General features: G+C 45.5%; 1 protein-coding gene across 1 annotated transcript in view; it reads left to right on the top strand.

Annotated features, from left to right (window-relative positions):
- The window catches only part of LOC123764950 (uncharacterized), a 142682-nt gene that overhangs the window by 61813 nt on the left and 56997 nt on the right, over window positions 1-23872 (top strand). Inside the window, 1 exon segment of the mRNA XM_045753187.2 lies at window positions 4162-4239. Within this exon segment, the coding sequence (XP_045609143.1) occupies window positions 4162-4239 (78 nt within the window).

Raw genomic sequence — 23872 nt, 5'->3', positions numbered from 1 at the left:
TCTTTGAGGTTTTTGACGCCACCAATGCTTTACGTAATGCGTCTCTGTCACCCCCTTAAGTGTCACTCCTTCAAGTGTCACCACTTCCAGAGGCACAACCTCCAAAGTGACTCCCTGAAAAGACCAAAATAAGATCCCTTCCCATTGAAAGATCATTAATGTCAGATCTTATGCAGAACGGACAATGTCAGCTTCAAACGCACCCTTCTCCCCTACACACACTCGTACCCAGTATGGGTGATCAACAAGAGGAATGCACCGACAGAAGAAGTTGTAGAAGCCACCTCTATACGCAATTTTAAGGCCTGAGTTGAGAAAGAATTTATGGATGTCAGAACAGTTTAATTATAACGTAACAGGTGCAACAAGGCTAGTAGGCGGGGCATGAAGAGCTATAGGCTTTATTCGTTCGTAAATCCTGATAGCTAAGTACTGATAGGCAAGTTCTTATAGGTAAATACAAACGCACGCACGCGCACACACACACACACACACACACACACACACACACACACACACACACACACACACACACACACACACACACACACACACACACACCACACCACACACACACACACACACACCACACCACACACTCTAGAGTACAACTCGCACGTACACACACACATATATATACACACAGACACATCCAAGAGGCAGAGTTCTTGCACATGCTTATGTTGGCTTGAGTGTGTGACGTCGTTGTGGTGGGCAGGCGTCTCCTTGCACCACCTGCAGTAACGTTCGAGCCCCTCACTGCCGGTGCCCGCAGATGGCACGACTTGTGATGACAGCTGGCTCTCTTCCCCCCTCTCTAAACTACAAGACTTTTTCATTTCAGCGTACCAGTCTCCTTATCTTGACTCTTTCCTCCTGTCCTCTTTGTTTTCCTATCCACTCCTCCTCCTCCTCCTCTTATTCTTCTTCCTCCTCCTCTTCTTCTTCGTCCTCCTCTTCCACTTCCACCTCCTACTTCTAGTCTTCCTCTGCTTCATACATCTCCTGAGTTAAGGGTTTCTGAATGCATGTTCTATTTTGTACTATTCCTTAGAATCTTAGTTAAATCATTTTTATATTTTTACGAGTCATGTGAAGAATATCAGGTTCCCCCCCTGCAGCATCTCTTGCCCAGCATCTCTAACCACGCGTCCCCGACCATGCGCCCAGACCATGCGCCCAGACCATGCGCCCAGACTATGCGTCCGGACCATGCGTCCTAAGCAAACATCTGCTACCAGGCGTCCCTGACCAGATACATCCAGGGCAAATCACTTTTTTGTCATGCCTAAATGCGAGGAAATATCAACGTCAAATGATTTTTTCATTTAGCTTTGAGCAGTACGTAGTACGGTCAGCACGCTGCAGCTGCACGTCTCCTACTCTCCTCTACGATCCGTACGGTATCCGTACATTATTGCGGTACGTCACGGGTTTACGTGCCACCTCTTGCGTGGCTTAATCTTCATCAATCATCAATTACGTCACTCAATAGGTGCTTGTATTTCCGCGAGTTAACTCCCTCGTTCAGGGCTGCGTTGCTTTGCATCAACATGTTGTAAGCTGTGCAATGATTCCTGGCAATTTGACTGGGGATAGCAGGCCGTAAGTTGTACGTTGACGGATAGTCTTTTTCTAGTTCTTAAGAGAACCTATTTCTAGTTATTACGATAGCCAATATAGCGATAGCTGTTGACCAGACCACACACTAGAAATTGAAGGGACGACGACGTTTCGGTCCGTCCTGGACCATTCTCAAGTCGATTGTGAGAATGAGATCGACTTGAGAATGGTCCAGGACGGACCGAAACGTCGTCGTCCCTTCAATTTCTAGTGTGTGGTCTGGTCAACATACTTCAGCCACGTTATTGTGACTCATCGCCTGCATAGCGATAGCTCTTTTTTACGATGGCTCGTTACAATCCTGCGATACTTTCGTTGCACTCATGCCAAAATCCGTCATTATCTTACGATAGGTTTTTTGTTTACATCTATACGATTGATTTTCTTACACCAGCGATTATTTTTTAACTCATCTGAGATATCTTTTAACACTCCTACGACAGCTTTTTACACCAGAACGATAGGTTTGCACACCCCTATAATATCTCTATACACACTTTTTTCATACATTTACATTCCCTACGATTGCTTTTCCAACAATTACGATATCGTTGAAAACCCTTAGATTTTAAAAATCATACAACATTTTTCTCACTCCTACCCTAAATTTCCCAACTTCTACAATAAATTTCCAAGCTTCTACAATAGCTTTTCAATCCTACCATACACTCCCCCCCCCCTTTTTTTTACATGATAACATTTCATCACAAATTCCCTACTATTTTATATAATATTTCTAGGAGAAGTTTGTCAGTTCTCAGACTCCATATTCATGTAACATAAACCCAGGTCCTGGTTATAAGGCAGAAGGAATTCTGTTCAGGAAATTGCCTTAAGGCTATGGTATGTCGATCAGCTTCCCTGATCCCAGTTGTCATGAGCAAATGTACAAGGGATTGTATCGATGTTTCTTTTAATAAGGTAGTTGGGGGGGGTGATGGTTTGTTTGGGTATAGGTCTATAGGACACCCCTATAGCTATAGGATACCCCCCATCAGTGACAGGAGGGGAGTGTCACCCCACCAATGACAGGTGGGGGTGTCACCCCACCAGTGTCAGGTGTGGGGGTATCACCCCAACAGTGACAGGTGGGGGGGTGTCACCCCACCAATGACAGGTTGGGGGGTATCACCCCAACAGTGACAGGTTTCTTCAAGCATTCATACGTATTCACTTACGAAAGCTGCACAGCTTTCCTTAATCAAAGCGACTTTGTTTACATTTTTGTAAAAGTTTATGAGTTCCGAAGCGCTACGAGATTGTCTATAACAATAAATACCTAGAGTTGTGATATGTTTTGAAGCTCGTAAACTGTTTGATAACTGCAGACTAAGCCGCAATTGTTAAGCTGTTTGTTAAAAATGACTAACCAGCAAGTATGTCTTGGTCTTAAACTATGCTGAGAACGAACGTAGACTCTCAGTATATATATACACCTTGAAACGGAACACACGGCTCTCGCCATGTATATCCCGAAGGGCCAGCTGCTGCCCTAAGGGGCGGATGATACCACTGAATCTTAAGCTTCAGGGGCCCTATTTCCTGAGGGACCCTTAGAAGCGACTTTAGTCAACATTGTTTTAAACATTTTGAAACTACATCTCCAATTTAATAAAATTCTGAAAAGCAGTGGTTAAATAAAGACAAAAAATTGTGATGACCTGTAGTGGAACAACCCCACTGTGGTGACCTGTAGTGGAACAACCCCACTGTGGTGACCTGTAGTGGAACAACCCCACTGTGGTGACCTCTAGTGGAACAACCCCACTGTGGTGACCTCTAGTGGAACAACCCCACTGTGGTGACCTGTAGTGGAACAACCCCCACTGTGGTGACCTGTAGTGGAACAACCCCCACTGTGGTGACCTGTAGTGGAACAACCCCACTGTGGTGACCTGTAGTGGAACAACCCCACTGTGGTGACCTGTAGTGGAACAACCCCACTGTGGTGACCTGTAGTGGAACAACCCCACTGTGGTGACCTGTAATGGAACAACCCCACTGTGGTGACCTGTAGTGGAACAACCCCACTGTGGTGACCTGTAGTGGAACAACCCCACTGTGGTGACCTATAGTGGAACAACCCCACTGTGGTGACCTGTAGTGGAACAACCCCACTGTGGTGACCTATAGTGGAACAACCCCACTGTGGTGACCTGTAGTGGAACAACCCCACTGTGGTGACCTATAGTGGAACAACCCCACTGTGGTGACCTGTAGTGGAACAACCCCCACTGTGGTGACCTATAGTGGAACAACCCCACTGTGGTGACCTGTAGTGGAACAACCCCACTGTGGTGACCTGTAGTGGAACAACCCCACTGTGGTGACCTGTAGTGGAACAACCATTTTCTGTATTATAACACTAGTCTACCAATATATTTGATAAGATTCAAAGCATCTCATTATATATCCATGATGCTATCATCTTCCTCCTCTCAAAACCTTATATATTAAAAATAAATCAGTACGATTAAGATTATTGTCACCTGTGTTTCCCTCTTTCTCTGTATGCACGTGGGTCGTCCCCTCCTTCAGCGCCTGGGGGAGAAGGTGGTGTGTCTGACGGAGCTGCTGCCTATAGTGGGTCTGCCTCAGGACATCGCCAGTCACAAGGTGATCTGACCGTCCAGCAGTGATCAGAGCTGTGTGTGTGTAGCTCTTACCAGTGTGGTTTTCATGTCCCTTTTTTTCACAAAAGCATTTATCTTCGTCTAACTTTACTGTTAAGTGTGGTGGAGGTTTTTGTGGCTTTTCATTTGTGTTGTGTTTTGCGCTTCTTGTTGATGTCGAATAGTGGAAGTTGTGTGGCAAGCCGTCGCTGTGTGTTGGCTGAGTGCTGGGTGTGTGTTGGCTGTGTGCTGGCTGTGTGCTGGCTGTGTGTTGGCTGTGTGTTGGCTGTGTGCTGGCTGTGTGCTGGCTGTGTGCTAGCTGTGTGCTGGCTGTGTGTTGGCTGTGTGTTGGCTGTGTGCTGGCTGTGTGTTGGGTGTGTGTTGGCTGAGTGCTGGCTGTGTGCTGGCTGTGTGCTGGCTGAGTGCTGGCTGTGTGCTGGGTGTGTGCTGCCTGTGTGTTGGGTGTGTGTTGGGTGTGTGTTGGCTGAGTGCTGGCTGTGTGCTGGCTGTGTGCTGGCTGTGTGCTGGCTGAGTGCTGGCTGTGTGCTGCCTGTGTGCTGGCTGTGTGCTGCCTGTGTGCTGGCTGTGTGCTGGCTGTGTGCTGGCTGTGTGCTGGATGTGTGCTGGCTGTGTGCTGCCTGTGTGCTGGCTGTGTGCTGGCTGTGTGCTAGCTGTGTGCTGGCTGTGTGCTGGCTGTGTGCTGGCTGTGTGCTGGCTGTGTGCTGGCTGTGTGCTGGCTGTGTGCTGCCTGTGTGCTGGCTGTGTGTTGGGTGTGTGTTGGCTGAGTGCTGGCTGTGTGCTGGCTGTGTGCTGGCTGTGTGCTGGCTGTGTGCTGGCTGTGTGCTGGCTGTGTGCTGGCTGTGTGCTAGCTGTGTGCTGGCTGTGTGCTGGCTGTGTGCTAGCTGTGTGCTGGCTGTGTGCTAGCTGTGTGCTGGCTGTGTGCTGGCTGTGTGCTGGCTGTGTGCTGGCTGTGTGCTAGCTGTGTGCTGGCTGTGTGCTAGCTGTGTGTTGGCTGTGTGTTGGCTGTGTGCTGGCTGTGTGCTAGCTGTGTGCTGGCTGTGTGCTGGCTGTGTGCTGGCTGTGTGCTGGCTGTGTGCTAGCTGTGTGCTGGCTGTGTGCTAGCTGTGTGCTGGCTGTGTGTTGGCTGTGTGCTGGCTGTGTGCTGGCTGTGTGTTGGCTGTGTGTTGGTTGTGTGTTGGCTGTGTGCTGGCTGTGTGCTGGCTGTGTGTTGGCTGTGTGTTGGCTGTGTGTTGGCTGTGTGCTGGTTGTGTGTTGGCTGTGTGTTGGCTGTGTGCTGGCTGTGTGTTGGCTGTGTGTTGGCTGTGTGTTGGCTGTGTGTTGGCTGTGTGCTGGCTGTGTGCTGGCTGTGTGTTGGCTGTGTGTTGGCTGTGTGTTGGCTGTGTGCTGGTTGTGTGTTGGCTGTGTGTTGGCTGTGTGTTGGCTGTGTGCTGGCTGTGTGCTGGCTGTGTGCTGCCTGTGTGCTGCTGTGTGCTGGCTGTGTGCTGGCTGTGTGCTGGGTGTGTGCTGGCTGTGTGTTGGCTGTGTGCTGGCTTAGTGTGGCTGTGTGCTGGCTGTGTGCTGGCTTAGTGTGGCTGTGTGCTGGGTGTGTGCTGGCTGTGTGTTGGCTGTGTGCTGGCTGTGTGCTGGCTGTGTGCTGGCTGTGTGCTGGCTGTGTGCTGGCTTAGTGTGGCTGTGTGCTGGCTGTGTGCTGGCTTAGTGTGGCTGTGTGCTGGGTGTGTGCTGGCTGTGTGTTGGCTGTGTGCTGGCTGTGTGTTGGCTGTGTGCTGGCTGTGTGCTGGCTGTGTGCTGGCTGTGTGTTGGCTGTGTGCTGGCTGTGTGTTGGCTGTGTGCTGGCTGTGTGCTGAGCTGTGTGCTGGCTGTGTTCTGGCTGTGTGCTGGCTGTGTGCTGGCTTAGTGTGTATGTGTGCAGGCTGTGTGCTGGCTGAGTGCTGGCTGAGTGTGGCTGTGTGCTGGCTGAGTGTGGCTGTGTGCTGGCTGAGTGTAGCTGTGTGCTGGCTGTGTGCTGGCTGAGCGTGGCTGTATGACAAGCCGTCGTCGTGTGCTGGCTGTGTGCTGGCTTAGTGTGGCTGTGTGCTGGCTGTGTGCTGGCTGTGTGCTGGCTGTGTGCGGCTGTGTGCTGGCTGTGTGCTGGCTGTGTGCTGGCTGTGTGCTGCTGTGTGCTGGCTGTGTGCTGGCTGTGTGCTGGGTGTGTGCTGGCTGTGTGTTGGCTGTGTGCTGGCTGTGTGCTGGCTTAGTGTGGCTGTGTGCTGGCTGTGTGCTGGCTTAGTGTGGCTGTGTGCTGGGTGTGTGCTGGCTGTGTGTTGGCTGTGTGCTGGCTGTGTGCTGGCTGTGTGCTGGCTGTGTGCTGGCTTAGTGTGGCTGTGTGCTGGCTTAGTGTGGCTGTGTGCTGGGTGTGTGCTGGCTGTGTGTTGGCTGTGTGCTGGCTGTGTGTTGGCTGTGTGCTGGCTGTGTGCTGGCTGTGTGCTGGCTGTGTGCTGGCTGTGTGTTGGCTGTGTGCTGGCTGTGTGCTGAGCTGTGTGCTGGCTGGGTGCTGGCTGTGTGCTGGCTGTGTGCTGGCTTAGTGTGTATGTGTGCAGGCTGTGTGCTGGCTGAGTGCTGGCTGAGTGTGGCTGTGTGCTGGCTGAGTGTGGCTGTGTGCTGGCTGAGTGTGGCTGTGTGCTGGCTGTGTGCTGGCTGAGCGTGGCTGTATGACAAGCCGTCGTCGTGTGCTGGCTGTGTGCTGGCTTAGTGTGGCTGTGTGCTGGCTGTGTGCTGGCTGAGTGTGGCTGTGTGCTGGCTGTGTGCTGGCTGTATGTTGGCTGAGTGTGGCTGTGTGCTGGCTGTGTGCTGGCTGAGTGTGGCTGTGTGCTGGCTGTGTGCTGGCTGAGTGTGGCTGTGTGCTGGCTGTGTGCTGGCTTAGTGTGGCTGTGTGCTGGCTGTGTGCTGGCTGAGTGTGGCTGTGTGCTGGCTGTGTGCTGGCTGTATGTTGGCTGAGTGTGGCTGTGTGCTGGCTGTGTGCCGGCTTAGTGTGGCTATATCTGTTGTTTTGTTGCTTTTTTCGTGTTTTGTTGTTTTGTGGGACTTTTGAACAATATTGCAGTGGTATGTCTTTATATTGCGTAAAGTGTATCCTATACCGGCTCTTGCTTGCCACTTACATGCAAGTATGTTTATGTTGATCCACTTTGAGATATGCTTTAAGCTTCCTGTTCACAGCCGTGCAGCATCCGTATTCTTCCCAGCATCTTAATAAGTTGCACTCGATAGTAGAGGACAACTTAGAACTTAATAACAACTTAGAATTAATAAGTATTTCCAGGATAGGGGATAATTCCTCAGCAACCACGTGTGAAATTATTTCTAAGGACAGGGATGATCTCTAAGGATTTTGGTGCAAAATTATCTTCAGGCGAGGAATAATTCTTTGAGAAGTTGGAGTGAAATGTCATTAGAAATAAGGTGTGATTTTTGACGAGTTTGGTTAATGAATAATTAAGTAATAGGGTGTTGTTATTTTTTTTCTGTTTATTTTATATATGATTTTTGTTTTTTTTACAAATGTTTTAGTTCTAAAAGTGTATTACTTTACACTTAGAGTATAAACAAAGAATACAAAAATAAATTGTCGCAATTGCAAACTGCATTTAAAGTTTAGTTGTTTAAATTGTTTTAGATTTTTGCTTATATTTTTAACGTTTATAAGATATATATATAGATATATGACATGGTTGTGTCTTCATATTATTCATCACGTGTTAATTTCTTCGTAATTTACACACACACACACACACACTCACACACACACACACACACACACACACACACACACACACACACACACACACACACACACACACACACACACACCGAGGGGCCTAGTAGCCTATTGGATAGCGCGCAGGACTCGTAATTCTGTGGCGCGGGTTCGATTCCCGCACCAGGCAGAAACAAATGGGCAAAGTTTCTTTCACCCTGAATGCCCCTGTTATCTAGCAGTAAATAGGTACCTGGGAGTTAGTCAGCTGTCACGGGCTGCTTCCTGGGGTCTGTGTGTGGTGTGGCGAAAAAAAATAGTTAGTAAACAGTTGATTGACAGTTGAGAGGCGGGCCGAAAGAGCAAAGCTCAACCCCAGCAAACACAACTAGGTGAATACACACACACACACACACACACACACACACACACACACACACACACACACACACACACACACACACAACTAATCTAAGATGTGAATCCTTGACAAGGCGAGGTGCTTGGTCCCATTTCCTTGCATCTGACGCCTCTGTTCATGTGGCAAGCAAATAGGTAACAGGGAGGTAGTAGACTGTTGTATGGGTCACATGCTGGGGTAAGGCAGCCACTGGGGTGACAAAGCGGATGTTGTACAGAGCACTCGCTTAGTCAGCTATGCCCTTAGAATACGATGAATGATTGTGATTGAGTCTAGTTCATTTGTTTTGCAACCTGAACCCATTATGGGTGTGGGGGGGGGGGTACCGACCCTCATACCCATTATGTGGGTGGTTCTGAGCCTCATACCCATCATGTGGGTGGGAGTCGACCCCCATACCCATCATGTGGGTATGGGGTCGATTATTTTTTCACAGAAACAAATAATGGGCACAAGAACTGAACCTCCCCCCAAAATATTCAGTTCCATAAGCATGTTACAGGCTTGATAAGCTATAGATACACAATTTAATACATATATCAGCAATGGGTTCGAGAATAACCAAAAGTATAGTCCCTAAGCTAAGTAACTTTATGATTTTGAGGTTAATGTGTGTATATGTTGTAAGATAAAATGTAAATATTTACGCATGTATGTATGTATGTATGTATGTATGTATGTATGTATGTATGTATGCATATATATATATATATATATATATATATATATATATATATATATATATATATATATATATATATATATATATATATATATTGTGACGGTAAAGCGTTGGTGTTCGGTTGTTTCAAAAGCTGGGGGCAGGGCCTCGTCACATCACAAGAAAAAAAAGTTTGTCCTTTCGTCTGTGGTAAGGTAATGGGAAGACACACAAAACACAAGTATATAAACAATGAAATTTTAATTACTCTAGAAAACAAGACATGAATAAAGGTAATCTCGTAAAATATGCAGGACAAGTCAACAGTCAAAATAACATGAATAATCCCTGGCAAATGAAAAGTTACGCTAAGACAAGTAAGTTACAGTGATAGCAAAATAAAATATGAGTGCTGGAATACTGGCTTCAAGCTGCCACCTCCCTTAGTACACGAAAGCCAAAGCTTAGTCTACCAGCGAGAGATGTCAACTTCATGGAGCACAAAGATATTCTGACGAGACTGGCGCGCTGCAGCCCAGACGTCGACTTGTGGTGGTGGCGGAGGGCAGGTGCGACGAGACACCAGCCAATCAGCAACAGGCAGGCAGAGGATGAGCAGTTTGCTGGTTACGGCTGTGGCCAGGTGTTGGTGTGTGCAGGGTACGATTTGCTCTCTGGGCAAAACGTTTGGCGATACTGGTGGACGTATCTTCTATATAGTATCTTGTATGTTACAATGTAATTATGTAGGGAAGAGCAGGCTCAATCTCTCTTGAAAGAGATTATCGTCACAATATATATATATATATATATATATATATATATATATATATATATATATATATATATCGAATATGACTGATTTTGTGAAGAAAAGATATATCATACAAAAAATATATTTAAAATAGAAAGCATTAAATATTTTTCGTAAATATATTCAAAAGAAAATTTGTTGGTAAACATATATGTTATATTCAATACAGAGATGTATTATTTTTTTAACAAATATACAGTATGGGGAAAATATATTAAATGCGTTAATGTTCGTGTTATATAAAACATATGTGCAGGAAGTAGATATTAAATAGTAGATATTATATGTATAGTAGATATTAAATATATAGTAGATATTTTGGTAGATATATATATATAGTAGATATTTTAGTAGATGTTATATATAGTAGATATTAATATAGTAGATATTATATATATAGTAGATATTAATGTTTGATGAATAACTACATTGTCTCGAGTGAAGTTGCAGAGACTTCCCACCTCCTGATAACCTTTTTGAGGTTATCTTGAGATGATTTCGGGGCTTAGTGTCCCCGCGGCCCGGTCCTCGACCAGGCCTCCACCCTCAGGAAGCAGCCCGTGACAGCTGACTAACTCCCAGGTACCTAGTTACTGCTAGGTAACAGGGGCATCAGGGTGAAAGAAACTCTGCCCATTGTTTCTCGCCGGCACCTGGGATCGAACCAGGGACCACAGAATCACGCGTTCAGTGTTCTGTCCTCTCAGCCGCCGGCTCCCCTGCGTACCTTGAGTACGCATTGTTCACGGTATCAATTCAATAATAACTTAATAAACAAATTATAAAGTTACTCCATGCCACATTATTTTTTGTCAAAAAGTGTAATTTAAGTTTAGTTTCAAATATTTAATTTCCGGTGTAGGGATCAGGAGCCTGTACATAGGCTTATTTAGGTCCTCGTAGCTAGGCCTACTACTGATCTTCCCCAAGAGGCAACCCACAACAGTTGCCTCACTCCCTGGGTAACTACTTACTGCTTAAGTGAAGAGGTATATCAGACGAAAAGAAACGTGCCCAACCGCTTCTGTCCCACCCAGGGGGACTGAACCCGGATCCCATGATTGTGAGAGGGATCTCATGAGACGGTACGCACATTGGAGGCGTTGAGGATCTTGAAGGTGTTTAAGGAAGCGAACCATCCTGGTTATTCCCGTTACGAGTGGTTCCCGGTAGACCGGACGTCGGTGTCAACGGATATGGCACCTTCACAGTGCCTCTGGCACGGTGCCAGCTGGAGGGGAGGAGGAGGAGGAGGTGATGGAGGTGGGGGTGTACTGGAGACAGGTGAGTGGGGGGTGAGGGGAGAGCAGGTGGAGGGGGTGAGGGAAGAGCAGGTGGGGGTGAGGGGAGAGCAGGTGGGGGGGGGTGAGGGAAGAGCAGGTGGGGGAGTGAGGGGAGAGCAGGTGGGGGGGATGAGGGAAGAGCAGGTGGGGGGTGAGGGGAGAGCAGGTGGGGGGGTGAGGGGAGGTGGTGGAGATAGAGATACGCAGCTTAAATGACCGAGATGTGAAGTAGTGTAAGAAGAGCAGAGGAGGGGAAAGCTTCACTCAACTCACAGTTACTTCTCACAGTCATTCAGCTCAAAAGCACTCGGCTTACAGTCACTCAGCTCAGTACACAATCACTGAGAATAGTACGCAGTCTCTCAGCTCAATAAAGTCACTCAGCTCATAATTACTCAACTCACAGTTACACAGCCTCTGTGAATAGTACACAGTCACTGGTGTGTTCAGCAGTCGCCTGTGTCGCGCTCTTGTCTTCAGACATTAAAGGATGCTTATAAGTGTCACCTCCCCCCGTCTCCACCCCCTCCCCCCCCTCTCACAGTGACCCTCGTGGTCCCTCTCCCCCTCTCACAGTGACCCTCGTGGCCCCTCTCCCCCTCTCACAGTGACCCTCGTGGCCCCTCTCCCCCTCTCACAGTGACCCTCGTGGCCCCTCTCCCCCTCTCACAGTGACCCTCGTGGTCCCTCTCCCCCTCTCACAGTGACGCTCGTGGTCCCTCTCCCCCTCTCACAGTGACCCTCGTGGCCCCTCTCCCCCTCTCACAGTGACCCTTATGGCCCCTCTCCCCCTCTCACAGTGACCCTTATGGGCCCTCTCCCCCTCTCACTGTGACCCTTATGGGCCCTCTCCCCCTCTCACAGTGACCCTTATGGGCCCTCTCCCCCTCTCACAGTGATCCTTATGGCCCCTCTCCCCCTCTCACAGTGACCCTTATGGCCCCTCTCCCCCTCTCACAGTGATCCTTATGGCCCCTCTCCCCCTCTCACAGTGACCCTTATGGGCCCCTCTCTTCCTTCCCCCTTCATAATGGTTCTAATAGCCCTTTCCTTCATTCCCATCTCATAGACGCGGCCGGCGTTGCTTCTCTCCCCCTTCCCTTCTAATAGTAGCCCTCGTGTCTCCTCTTCCCTTTCCCTTCTCACAGTGGCCGCTCTCTTCCCATCTTCTCTCACAGTGGTCCCCTCCCTTCCCCACTCTCCCTTCCATTAATGGCACCAAGCAGTGATTAGTTAACTTATCAGGCAACCCACTGACTTCATGTGAGTCGTAGTGTACTCTACACCCATCCAGTGAGCTGTAGTGTACCCTATACCCATCAAGTGAGCTGTAGTATACCCTATACTCATTTAGTGAGCTGTAGTGTACCCTATACCCATCCAGTGAGCTGTAGTGTATCCTATACCCATCCAGTGAGCTGTTGTGTACCCTATACCCATCTAGTGAGCTGTAGTGTACCCTATATCCTATATGTATCCTATATGTACCCTATATAATAGGTCCAGGAACTAGTTGAAAACTTGCTTTACTACGTTACAGCACCGATGAGCTAGCTACATAATTTAACTTAACTAAAATGCTACTGATTTATTTATCAAACTAACGTCATCGTGACCTCCAGAGGCCCCAACACAAGGAATGATAGTATATTAGTTGAGCCAATTACATACAATTTCAATTTGACTATTATGCTACCCACACCCACCCAATGGGCGGCGTTGGAATGGGTATAATCACCTGCATGCATTCTGAGTATAATTGGCTAAATTTTCTGATATTAGATCATTTTGAATTAAATACACATTACTTAATTTTTTTTTTTTTTTAAGCTCTAAATTAACTCTATACGTCGCATTCCACAACAGTGATGGAAGGAGTGAGAATAATTTCGGTGACAGGGTATACATTTAATCAAGTCTACATCGCCAGGCAATGCAGCTGTGATCTCAGCTGTGATTACATTGTGGCAATGCAGCTGTAATCTCTGTGATTCCCAGAGAACTGTGTTTGAGAAGCATTAACATCTGGGATTCTGCTGATCGTATTGGATCCTCCATAAGTATGTGACTCTCTTTGCATGATAGTATGATGATAGATAGAATAGCAAGAGTAGATTTCACTGTACCTCAAATCTACCTACAAGGCTTTGTTGATGTTGCGAGCGTTATTTTTCTCGGATTCTTTACCGGTCTCGCTTCATGCAGGTCGGCGTTCAATCCCCGACCATCCAAGTGGTTGGGCACCATTCCTTCCCCCCGTCCCATCCCAAATCCTTAGCCTGGCCCCGTCCCAGTGCTATATAGTAGTAATGGCTTGGCGCTTTCCCCTGATAGTTCCCTTCCCTTCGGGTTCTTTACAAAGTATTCCAGGACGCACAGATCCACAAGGGCCGTGATGACGGGTTCGAACCTACGCCCGGGATGTTCCCAGCTGCGCCTTGGTCAACTGTGCCACGATTTGGTAAAAAGAATTGCATCCTGGAGGGAGGTAATTATCTGGGTAAAGCGCCAAGCCATTAAGCATTTTGATTCCAATTCGAGAATTATTTTTGGTAAGATGAGCAATGACGTCCAGAATGTTATACAGATGTTCATGCCTCGTTAAGAGTCTTTGTGGTACGGGGGCTACTTAGTATAAATGTCTCGACCTCGTCTTGCTTGCATATATGGCAAGCTGGCATGCTTGCATATATGGCAAGCTGGCATGCTTGCATATATGGCAAGCTGGCATGCTTGCATATATGGCAAGCTGGCATGCTTGCATATATGGCAAGCTGGCATGCTTGCATATATGGCAAGCTGGCATGCTTGCAATATATTAGACCTTCAGTTGGTATGCTGCGCCTCTGCTTGCTTTGGTGCCTGAGCGATGCTAAGCAACAACAGACTGATGGTGCATCAACAACAACAATTTACAAACTGGTTGTGTAACCTAAATTGGATTTTACTTCAGGAAGGAAATAATCTTAATTGGATTTTTTAAATCCCAGGTCGATAGGATTAAGGTGCGTCCTCTTTCAACTAATCCAGGTGTCGCGACCGTGAGCAGGAATATTAATACTTCCTCTCGTAGCTGAGGTCTTGAAATCAGTGATTAACTGGTACGCCTATTGGCATGCGCTGGGCAGTTTCATAACCCTGTGACCAAGCATAACTTGGATAGAGGCGATGGGGGGGGGGGGAGGTGGGGGAGAGGGGTTGTGACTCAGATGACTCAGGAGTGTGAGTCAAGGGGGAGAGGCAGCAGCAGGTGTGGAGTGTGGACCATGGATACGAAGAGGCAGCACCAGGTACCAGGGCACGCCCTCAAAGATCCTTTTCCTATTCGAAAGATTCACACGCTTCTGTCTTCAAGGATTTCCTCTCAGAGACCAAGAAAAATATCAGCCAGAAAATCCAAACACATTTTTCTCCGTGTACCCGTTTCCCTCCCTCCTAAAATTAGTTCCTGTAATGACAGCTGTTACATATAACGAAGGAACTTGCGAGAACATGACGTAACAGTCACAAATCTGAGAACAGTCTCTTTGTGTTCATCTTACCAGCCAATTCTTCCTAATCCTCTAATATTCCCAGGACTGGCAAGCTGTGAGTGCTCTACATGAGTTGAAGATTATATATGTCGTTCTTGAAATTCATTCACGCAAGTGTGTCTGTCATTCGTATGTTTGATTAACAAAGGAATAAATACAGAACGAGAGAAGGAATATGGTATTCAGTGATTTATTATTCACTGCCAAGGGACAGTATGTGCTCGCAGGTCTGATCATTCTTTATTGATGAATGGACACAGAGGTCGGCTAAATTACCTTCCATCACTGGAAGGTAATTTAGAGTAGACATGAATACCACCTACATAATTTTGCGGGAAATTGACAGGACAGACGAGGACAAATTATTTGGAATAGGAGGTACACCAACAAGGGAATACAGGCGGACACTAAGCACGTAATGAACAACAGAAACATTAGATAGAGAAGTGAACATGTAGAAAGCACTCTGAATTGAAGTAGTAGAGGCACACGCCACACACACAACCAAAATGGCTGCGGGGCATTCAATTGAGAAGTTGGACCAAGTAAGCAAAATTATGTGGCATTAGTTAAGCACACACACACACACACACACACACACACACACACACACACACACACACACACACACACACACGCACACACACACACACACACACACACACACACACACACACACACACACACACACACACACACACAACCCCCACAACCCCCACAACCCCCACTTGCCCCCCAGACACCCCCCAGTTCCCCCCAGACCCCTGGTGAAAGGGGGAACTCTGACACCCGAGTTTCCAAGAAGAGTCTCAAGGTTTGGTACACCAATGCTGATGGGGTAGCCAATAAAGCAGAAGAGATAAAAGAAAGAGTTAGTGAGGCAGACCCAGACATAGTGGCAATAGTGGAAACTAAAATAAATGGCATGATCTCGGATGCAATCTTTCCAGAGGGGTACCAGGTGATAAGAAAAGAAAGGACACAGAGACAGGGAGGAGGAGTGGCACTACTAATAAAGCGGAAATGGAAGTTTGATGAGCTGGAAAATCCGGGTACCAATGAAAGCACAAGCTTCATACATGGAACTCTGACAGTGGATGGGAAGAAGATTGTAATCTTGATACTCTACAATCCCCCACCAAACAGTAGAAGGCCCAGGCAGGAGTACGAGGACAGCAACAAGACATGTATGGATGAACTGCAGAGGGCAGCAACTTTAGCGCATAGAATGAGAGCGAAGCTGCTGGTCATGGGGGACCTAAATCACGGAGAGATAGATTGGGAAACGAGGAATCCCCATGGCGGGGAGGAGACCTGGGGAGCGAAGCTGGTAGACGTTATTGACAGGAATTTCCTAACACAGCATGTGAAAGAAGATACTAGGGAAAGAGGAGGGGATACGCCCAGCCTATTAGATCTCATTATCACTCAGAATGTAGAAGACATCGAGCAGTTGGAACATGAAATACCACTAGGAGCTAGTGACCATTGTGTCCTAGCCTTTGACTACATGATGGAGCTTAAAATTGTGACCAAAGGACAAGAGGTCCGGGAAAGGAGACTTGATTACAGAAAAGGGGACTACAGAAGGATAAGGGACTACCTGGGAGAAGTGCAGTGGGAGGAAGAACTTAGAGGAAAAACAGTGCAAGGTATGATGAACCAAGTCATATTGAAATGCAAGGAGGCTGAAGATAGATTTATTCCAACAATAAAGGAAAAAAGCAGGAGGGAATATAATAACCCATGGTTTAATAGACAGTGTCAGGAAGCAAAGGTGAGAAGCAGGAGGGAGTGGAGGAAGTACAGAAGGCAAAGGACAGAGGACAACAGGATTAGATGTAACAGAGCTAGGAATGATTACATTAACATAAGACGAGTGTCGGAAAGAAATTATGAGAACGATATTGCAGTCAAAGCGAAAAAGCAACCAAAATTACTACATAGCCATATAAGAAGGAAGATGTCGGTAAATGACCAAGTGACAAGACTGAGGAAAACAGAAGGGGCATATACAGAAAGCGACAAGGAAATCTGCGAGGTACTGAATGCAAAATTCCATGGAGTGTTCACTACCGAGCCTGAGCAGCTCCCATTGTTAGAAGAGATTACCCAAGATGAAAGACTATCAGATATAGAGGTGACAGCAGAGGATGTAATGAAACAGTTGACAACACTGGATGCAAATAAAGCTGTTGGACCAGACAAAGTATCACCGTGGATACTTAAAGAGGCAGCGCAGGCTCTCAGCGTGCCTCTGGCAATGATCTTCAATGAGTCACTTATGTCGGGAGAATTGCCCAGTTGCTGGAAGGAGGCAAATGTCGTACCGATTTTCAAAAAGGGGGATAGGGAGGAGGCACTTAACTACAGACCCGTATCACTGACAAGCATCCCCTGCAAAATACTTGAAAGAATAATTAGGCTCAGACTTGTTGAGCACCTGGAGAGCATTGGGTTGGTAAACAAGCACCAACATGGGTTCTGGACAGGGAAATCATGCCTAACAAACCTTTTAGAATTCTATGATAAAGTAACAAGGATAAGGCAGGACAGAGAAGGCTGGGCAGACTGCATATTTCTTGACTGCCAAAAGGCCTTTGATACGGTACCGCACATGAGACTGCTATACAAACTTGAGAGGCAGGCAGGAGTAAGCGGAAAGGCCCTAGTATGGGTGAAGAACTACCTAACAGGAAGGAGCCAGAGGGTAATGGTAAGGGGCGAAAAGTCGGACTGGCGAACAGTAACAAGTGGAGTACCTCAAGGATCGGTGCTGGGACCAATCCTCTTTCTAATTTACGTAAATGATATGTTTACAGGAGTGGAATCATACATGTCGATGTTTGCAGATGACGCAAAATTAATGAGAAGAGTTGTGACAGACGAGGATTGTAGGATCCTCCAAGAGGACTTAAACAGGCTGCAGAGATGGTCAGAGAAATGGCTACTGGAGTTTAACACCAGTAAATGTAAAGTTATGGAAATGGGATCAGGTGACAGGAGACCAAAGGGACAGTACACAATGAAGGGGAACAGCCTACCTGTAACGATTCGAGAAAGAGACCTGGGAGTGGATGTGACACCTAATCTAACTCCTGAGGCACATATAAATAGGATAACGACAGCAGCGTACTCTACACTGGCGAAAATTAGAACTTCATTCAGAAACCTAAATGAGGAAGCTTTTAGGGCGCTTTACACTGCCTACGTGAGACCCGTCTTAGAGTATGCCGCGCCATCATGGAGCCCCCACCTGAAGAAACACATAAAGAAACTGGAGAAGGTTCAGAGGTTTGCGACGAGGCTTGTCCCAGAGCTACGAGGGATGGGATATGAAGAGCGGCTGAAGGAACTGAACCTTACGACACTAGAGAAAAGAAGGGAGAGAGGAGATATGATAGGGACATATAAAATACTCAGGGGAATTGACAAAGTGGAAATAGATCAAATGTTCACACGTAATAATAACAGAACGAGGGGACATGGGTGGAAACTGGAAACTCAGATGAGTCACAGAGATGTTAGGAAGTTTTCTTTTAGCGTGAGAGTAGTAGAAAAATGGAATGCACTTGGGGAACAGGTTGTGGAAGCAAATACTATTCATACTTTTAAAACTAGGTATGATAGGGAAATGGGACAGGAGTCATTGCTGTAAACAACCGATAGCTAGAAAGGCGGGATCCAAGAGTCAATGCTCGATCCTGCAAGCACATATAGGTGAGTACATATAGGTGAGTACACACACGCACACACACACACACACACACACACACACACACACACACACACACACACACACACACACACACACACACACACATAGGAACAAAGTTATGCACAAACATACTAGGTGAGTACAGGCACATGTAAAATACATTTACTCCTGTCCCTCCTCACCACATAACTGCTAAACCCCAGTTTTCTCTTTCAGCACCACACCATCTTTCCTTCCCCTTCCCCTTCACACAACACAGGTGGAGACTGAGTACCCACATGAGCCACAGGGACGTTAGAAAGAAATTTTTCAGTGTCAGAGTAGTTAACAGATGGAATGCATTAGGCAGTGATGTGGTGGAGGCTGACTCCATACATAGTTTCAAGTGTAGATATGATAGAGCCCAGTAGGCTCAGGAATCTGTACACCAGATGATTGACGGTTGAGAGGCGTGACCAAAGAGCCAGAGCTCAACCCCCGCAAGCACATCTAGGCGAGTACTACACACTTCATTCTTCTACTTCATCATGCTCCCAACCTGACATGTACTCTCATCCCTCCAAATCCCCATCACCATGGGACCATGAAACCACGGAACCATGCCCAGCCACCAACTTCACTTCCTAGCCCCTCATCTATCCAATCTCCCCCCCCCCCTCCCCCCCCGTCAATACCCTCCTCAACCATACTTCAAATTTCCTGTCAGGTCACATCCCTACATAACCATAACCACCATCACTGTAACAAGCTAAACTTGTTTTAGAAGTTATAGGTCTCAGATCATAGGGGTAAACTGTACATCATGATTTTACACAAACTTGCAGTGAGAGGAGTTTCATCTGACTTTGCCGAGCAAAGGTCACTGGCCAGAGATTTCTCTTTCCATCTGGGTGGTGTTGGAAAAGTAGTTCAATGTCAACCAATATTATTTGACTAGTTGTATATGAAAAGTGCTGAAATTGTCCCAAGTTCAAGTTCAAGTATGCTTATTGAGATAAGCAATAAATACATCTCAAAGGGATAGAGTAGCTTAGGCTATTTCTACTAAGTTTCAGTACTGCAGCATAAATAGAAAGGAGATTATTTTTGTTTTTCAACGTTTTTTACACATTTTCAAGTCTACACTTCAGAACACACGTTTCAGATATAATTATTCTGTGACACTTTTCTGACACATTAGCATATAATAAAGGATTGAGTGTTTTAGAATTTCCAAAACATCTTTAGTTTTCCTAATACAAATGTTCAAAGTTCCCCAAAAAAATTATGCAAATATGGCATGTTTATTGCTATTATAAAATCAATAAATGAACTTAGAGGAAAAATGAAAACACGAAAATGTAGAGACATGCCCTCCACATATACTGTGTAAGTTTTATGTAAATTGAATAAAAAATTAATCAGTTTTGTAAACGTTTGTTTCAATTGAAAAAAACAGAAATGAATAAAGTCTAAGGTTCTAAAACCTGTGGCTGAGGTTGACATCAACCAATTTTCTCGAAAATGGGCATCCTTACAGATAGGCTTACATACAGTCAGGTGTGTAAGTTTGATGCAAATCGCCCGAAAAAAAATGAAAAAAAAAAAAAAAAAATTGAAAAAAAAAATACATTTTTTTTCTTAAATTTTTTTTCTAATTAAACTAATTATAATATTTGTTTAATATATGCTATTGTGATAGCAAAGAGTCATAGCTATGATTTCAGTTGACACTTTTGATTGATAATCGATTTTGACCATTTTGGCATAATTTTCACAACTACTTCAATATTTTTTTCTCCCTTCCTATTTATGCTACGATGCTGAAACTTGGACCAGATGAAACACTTTTCATATAAAACTTGTCAAAAAATTTGATTGAAATTGAACGAGTTTTTATTTTTGCATTTTTGGACCCAGATGCCCCCCTTAAGGGATTAGCAAATTTACAAAACAAAAATGTGTTTCCCTTGTATTAATTCAACAGTGATGAATAATTTAATAAATACAGTAATTGTAGTAGTAACAAATCTGGGTACCGTATGTAGGTCAGGTAAACATGAAGGTAAAGATCAAGGTTCCTATGCTGTAAAACAGAGAAAGTGACGTCAATTCAAGTAGCAGGACTAGTTCGTAGACCGCCTAGACTCGGCATGGGTCAAAGGTCATGTGGCCGAGATGGGTGTCCTCAGCCTCTCGTATTGTTAATTAATAAATTATAAATTCGGGTCACTAGTCAATATTATAATTGGAAATAGCCTGGCCCAAGATGCCTATCGAATTACCATCAGTTTCAATTAAGGATTCAACCATCGGGGTTGGCCAGTACATAAGATTAGTTTGTTCTATTAACCCTGCTTAGTAATTTTAGCAGTCAGAACTGGCGGAGTAATATTAGCTAGCTTCAGCCTGGAAGACAGAGCAGGCTAGTTAGTGTGGACAGAGCAGGCTAGTTAGTGTGGACTGGGCAGCTGGGAGACGGACAACTACCGCCTGGAGGCCGGCGAACATCAGGCTGGTCTAGATTACTGTAACATGCTAAAGGGTTAGTATAGTCGACTAAAACCCATTTAATTCATTTGCCTCAGTAGGAATATATTCAGTCCTGGGAGTGTTAAAGATTAGGGAGTGTTTTCTTTTTATGTTCATTTGATATTCTTGATCTAATAAATCTTGTGTAGTATTTATGGTGGTTTTGAGTTTTCCCATAAGAGCACAAATGATTGTCTTTGCCGCGGGATTAACGAGCCAGTCTAGTGGATGAGTCTGTCGATATATATTTCCAAGTAAGCCTATTTCTATTTTAATATCAGATATATTCCCTTGTTTTCGATTGAGTTCCATACTGAACGTAAATTCATCCCTCCCTTTTCAATTAATTGGGGATTAATCCCCAAGAAATTCATGGTTGATTGATTGGTCCAAACCCCAATTAATTAATCGTCAAGATCGTGTAGGTTTGGTGGTGGGAACAGAGACGATCCCTTGAGTTTGCTAGGGGCACAAGACAGCTCTCGTGTTTGTAGAATCTAAGACAATCAACCGTCTAAGATCACGAGAAGTGGACTGAAGGCTAATAGTAGAGTTATGGGGTCTTTGAGATTAGTTAACTAAGGGCAGGGTAGTAGACGAAGGAGAGACATCACCCCGTCCCCGTTACATCATAACCCACTATCAAACCCCCACTTAAACAATAATCCTCATATCCACGTCTCCACCCAAGCCTCCACCTCACATCACAAAACAAACTTCCGCCCATCACAACCGCTACAAATCTTCTTCCCCTCCCCCCCCCCCCTCCCTGGGCAACTCTTCCCCAATTACTCTTTATAACCCCAGTACTTCCACCTTCAAATAACCTCCAACCAGCCCGTCTCCCCATATTCCTCTAGCCAATCTACTTGCATCGACACACACAAAAGGTCACACACACACACACAAAAAGTCACACACACACACAAAAAGTCACACACACACACACAAAAAGTCACACACACACACACAAAAAGTCACACACACACACACAAAAACTGAACACAGGTGATTTGGTACACAAACACTAATGCCTACTAAAAAAAAATAACATAAAGCGATTGGTTAAGAATACCCAGCTATACTATAGCTTGGGTGGGACCACCAAAGTTCAGTCATAAAAGATGCAGTATTTCCCTGGAGGTAATCAACAAGAGGGGAATGGAGCAGAACGTGTGATTAAGGAGTAGATAGGTTGATTAATGAGGAATGAAACTTTGAGGAGGTTGCAGTACCAAACACCAACGAGGCCATGGATTGCATCACAGGAATAGTAACATTATTATTTCCTTACTTAAATGAACTAATTCTGTGATTGATTGATAAAGATTAAGCCACCCAAGAGGTGGCACGGGCATGAATAGCCCGTAAGACTAATTCTGTGTCTGACAGATGTAGATATGATACAAGCAAGGGTCCTAGTCATGGGCGATTCCAACCCACACAGAAAGTGAATAGGATACAAGAAATACCCGCATAAATGGGCGCGCCAAATAACCGGAGGAAGGAACATGTTTTGCTAACATTCAAAAGTTGGAACAGGCAGAAAGCACTCAACTACACCCCAGCAAACATGCCATGAAAAGAACTAGAGGGAGAATAATAAGGAGGAATGGAAGTATCAGGGGGAGGGGGGGGGGAAAGGGCCAAGCCATTACGACTATATAGCACTGGGAAGGGGTCAGGATAAGGATTTGGGATGGGACGGGGGGAAGCAATGGTGCCCAACCACTTGGACGGTCGGGGGATTGAACGCTGACCTGCATGAAGCGAGACCGTCTCTCTACCGTGCACCCCAAGTGGTTGGGAATAATAAGGAAAAGAATATTGGAGTTCTTTTAGAAAATTAACAACAACAAAACGCTAACACTGGCTTAGTGAAGGAAAATCAAGCCTGGAAACCAAATGGAGATTCACCACAATGCGACCAGCAAGAAAGAGCGGCCAGGCGGCATGTTATAATACCCTCACGAACAATGTGACTCTCTCCCATATTAAAAGTTAATTTATAAGATGAAGAACTAGGCTGGAGTAACTGGCAGAGTACGAAATTTGCTGGAAAACTACCGAATAAATTAGAAAATAAGAAACAAACAAGAGCAAAAGTCGGAAGGGGTGAGCGTTATCAGCGGAATTCCAAAAACATCGGTGCCCAAGTTCATGGTATTTTTTATATAACTAAATGATAAGAGTGGCAAGCCCCCAAGGTTCCGAGCAGTAGGAAAGATTCCGAGCGGAGTATTTTACTGTGCTAAACCATGTAGGTTCAACAATACCTATATTAATATCTGTGAATGGGATCTGACTGTGCCACTTCATTAGTTCATTTCATTTATTAACAAAGGTACACAAAGGAGCATATTTCCAATATCCCTGATGATAATTTTTCTACTTAGTTGTACCTCTTTCTTCTCGTTCAGATTTTTTCAAATTTGATTTTGTGTAGAATGTTGTCACTTCGGCTTGGTGTCTCCTTTGATAATTACTTACTTTACTATGTTAATCACGATAAATAGAGCCCATGTTGAAGCTGCATATCATCATGGCTAACTTCTCGTGTAAGTTCTGATGACAGTCCTCATGCTGGCAACATTGCATATGCAACTGAAGTGACTATTATATGTCTCAAGAAACAGGTTCAGTAATCGCAACCAACAGGTCGTTTTCTTTGTGTGACTCTAGAGCAGTTTATCCTCCCATTTGGTTCCTTATATTAGGTCCTCTGCCTCTAACATCTATCTTCGTTACATTGCACTATCTAGAGTTAAACTCTAGCAGTCACTCGTTAGACTGAACATTATTTATGAACTTGATGAACATTATTTATGTTCATCATGGCTTAATGTAGTATCTCGCGATCTTCCTCTCTATGTATATCGTCACAATTTAGTTTTTATCAATAATCATTGAAATGAAGAACTTTCCCCCGTCTATGAGATCAT

This window comes from Procambarus clarkii, chromosome 29 (assembly GCF_040958095.1).
Source record: "Procambarus clarkii isolate CNS0578487 chromosome 29, FALCON_Pclarkii_2.0, whole genome shotgun sequence".
NCBI classification, from domain to species: Eukaryota; Metazoa; Arthropoda; class Malacostraca; order Decapoda; family Cambaridae; genus Procambarus; species Procambarus clarkii.
The sequence above is the reverse complement of the archived record's forward strand: the minus strand, read 5'-3'. Positions and strand labels throughout refer to the sequence as shown.